We start from the raw sequence: 1,208 nt of genomic DNA, 5'->3' as shown, positions 1-1,208 counted from the left end.
CATAATATTGATAGTGTATAGTTTGGATCGGACTTAAGAATCTACCATGTCTGTTTGGGATAAAAACACAATATTTCTGTCATTGGAAGAATGTCAGCTTTCTTGTGGTATACGGGACCGTTATGGGATATATATATGATGGATAGCTAACAATGCATCTGTAGCGTGTCTCAGTGTTCAGGGATCTTGGTCTAGGCGCTTACGATTATATTTTGTTAATTCAATGACTGATCACAACACTGTTGACGACGTCAAATTGACGTGGCCGAAACGGACACACCTGGTGTAATATTATGCCGATGGTTCGCATGAACGAGTGGATGTTGATTGACCCTGCACAGTTATTGCTTTGCCGCTTAGGGGAGAGTCGTGTCTAACAGTGTTACCAACAGGTCAGGGCAAATCACTCATATACCGATTCATTGCCCGGCTATATAAGTGAGTAACTATGTAGCGAATCACGGCGTATTTATTCGTATGTGTTCAGAAGGTTATTCGGATTGGATGGTGGAGTGTCTCTTATGGTGTCCTCCTCCGTAAGGTTCATGAAATATCAACTTCGGATGAATATCAACTTGGTGATGATGATGATGGGAAGGAGTGGTATTGGATTAGGTACGAAGGTGTATAAGGATGGCGAATCACGACAGCGTGTTCCCATCAATGTGAGGAGGTTGATTGACCAGTGCCACTACCTCTTCCCAGCTGAGTTGGATCCTGATGTAGCATTCAACAAGAGAATAACTGCTAATGGTTTCATTCTAGTTCTATCCTCCTCAAGAGGTCGTCTAGAAGGTGGAGGAGGCCCTGGATAGGCTAAGGGTCATTCGAGGCCTTACTGATGACCAAATCCTAGGGTGGGAGGCTCAGCATAACGCCGCAGTGGTAGGTGTCTCTACTTCACTATAGGGTTGAGTCATTGTACTGGGCAGGTCCTCCAATCCCATCTACGATACCATCTAGCGTCCAGAAAGCTATTGGAAAGGAATAGACTCGGGCAGAGGGCAGTCGATTGGCTGTTGGGAGAGGTGATGTTAGTAGGGAGGAACTGGGAGGTGACCTTCTGATCAGGTGGAGCAAAGATTCGAGAAAGCCCTAGTTGCTGCTGAGGAGGGTGTTGGCACCATCGCGGCGCAGAGTATTGGAGAGCCCGCCACCCAGATGACTTTGAACACTTTCCATCTCGCCGGTGTTTGTAACAACAATGT

At 46.3% G+C, this 1,208-nt stretch overlaps 1 protein-coding gene across 1 annotated transcript; it reads left to right on the top strand.

Annotated features, from left to right (window-relative positions):
* Positions 1 to 615: 615 nt before the first annotated feature.
* On the top strand, positions 616 to 1,195 carry Pmar_PMAR026106 (DNA-directed RNA polymerase II largest subunit, putative; the record flags this gene model as incomplete). Its single annotated transcript, XM_002771392.1, has 4 exons — positions 616 to 764; positions 796 to 885; positions 933 to 1,028; positions 1,072 to 1,195. Coding segments are annotated over 4 exons (459 nt in total), but the record flags the coding sequence as incomplete, so codon positions are not given.
* Between the last annotated feature and the right edge of the window lie 13 nt (positions 1,196 to 1,208).

The sequence above is a fragment of the Perkinsus marinus genome, assembly GCF_000006405.1.
Source record: "Perkinsus marinus ATCC 50983 genomic scaffold scf_1104296962912, whole genome shotgun sequence".
In the NCBI taxonomy this organism is placed as follows: Eukaryota; Perkinsozoa; order Perkinsida; family Perkinsidae; genus Perkinsus; species Perkinsus marinus.
The sequence above is the reverse complement of the archived record's forward strand: the minus strand, read 5'-3'. Positions and strand labels throughout refer to the sequence as shown.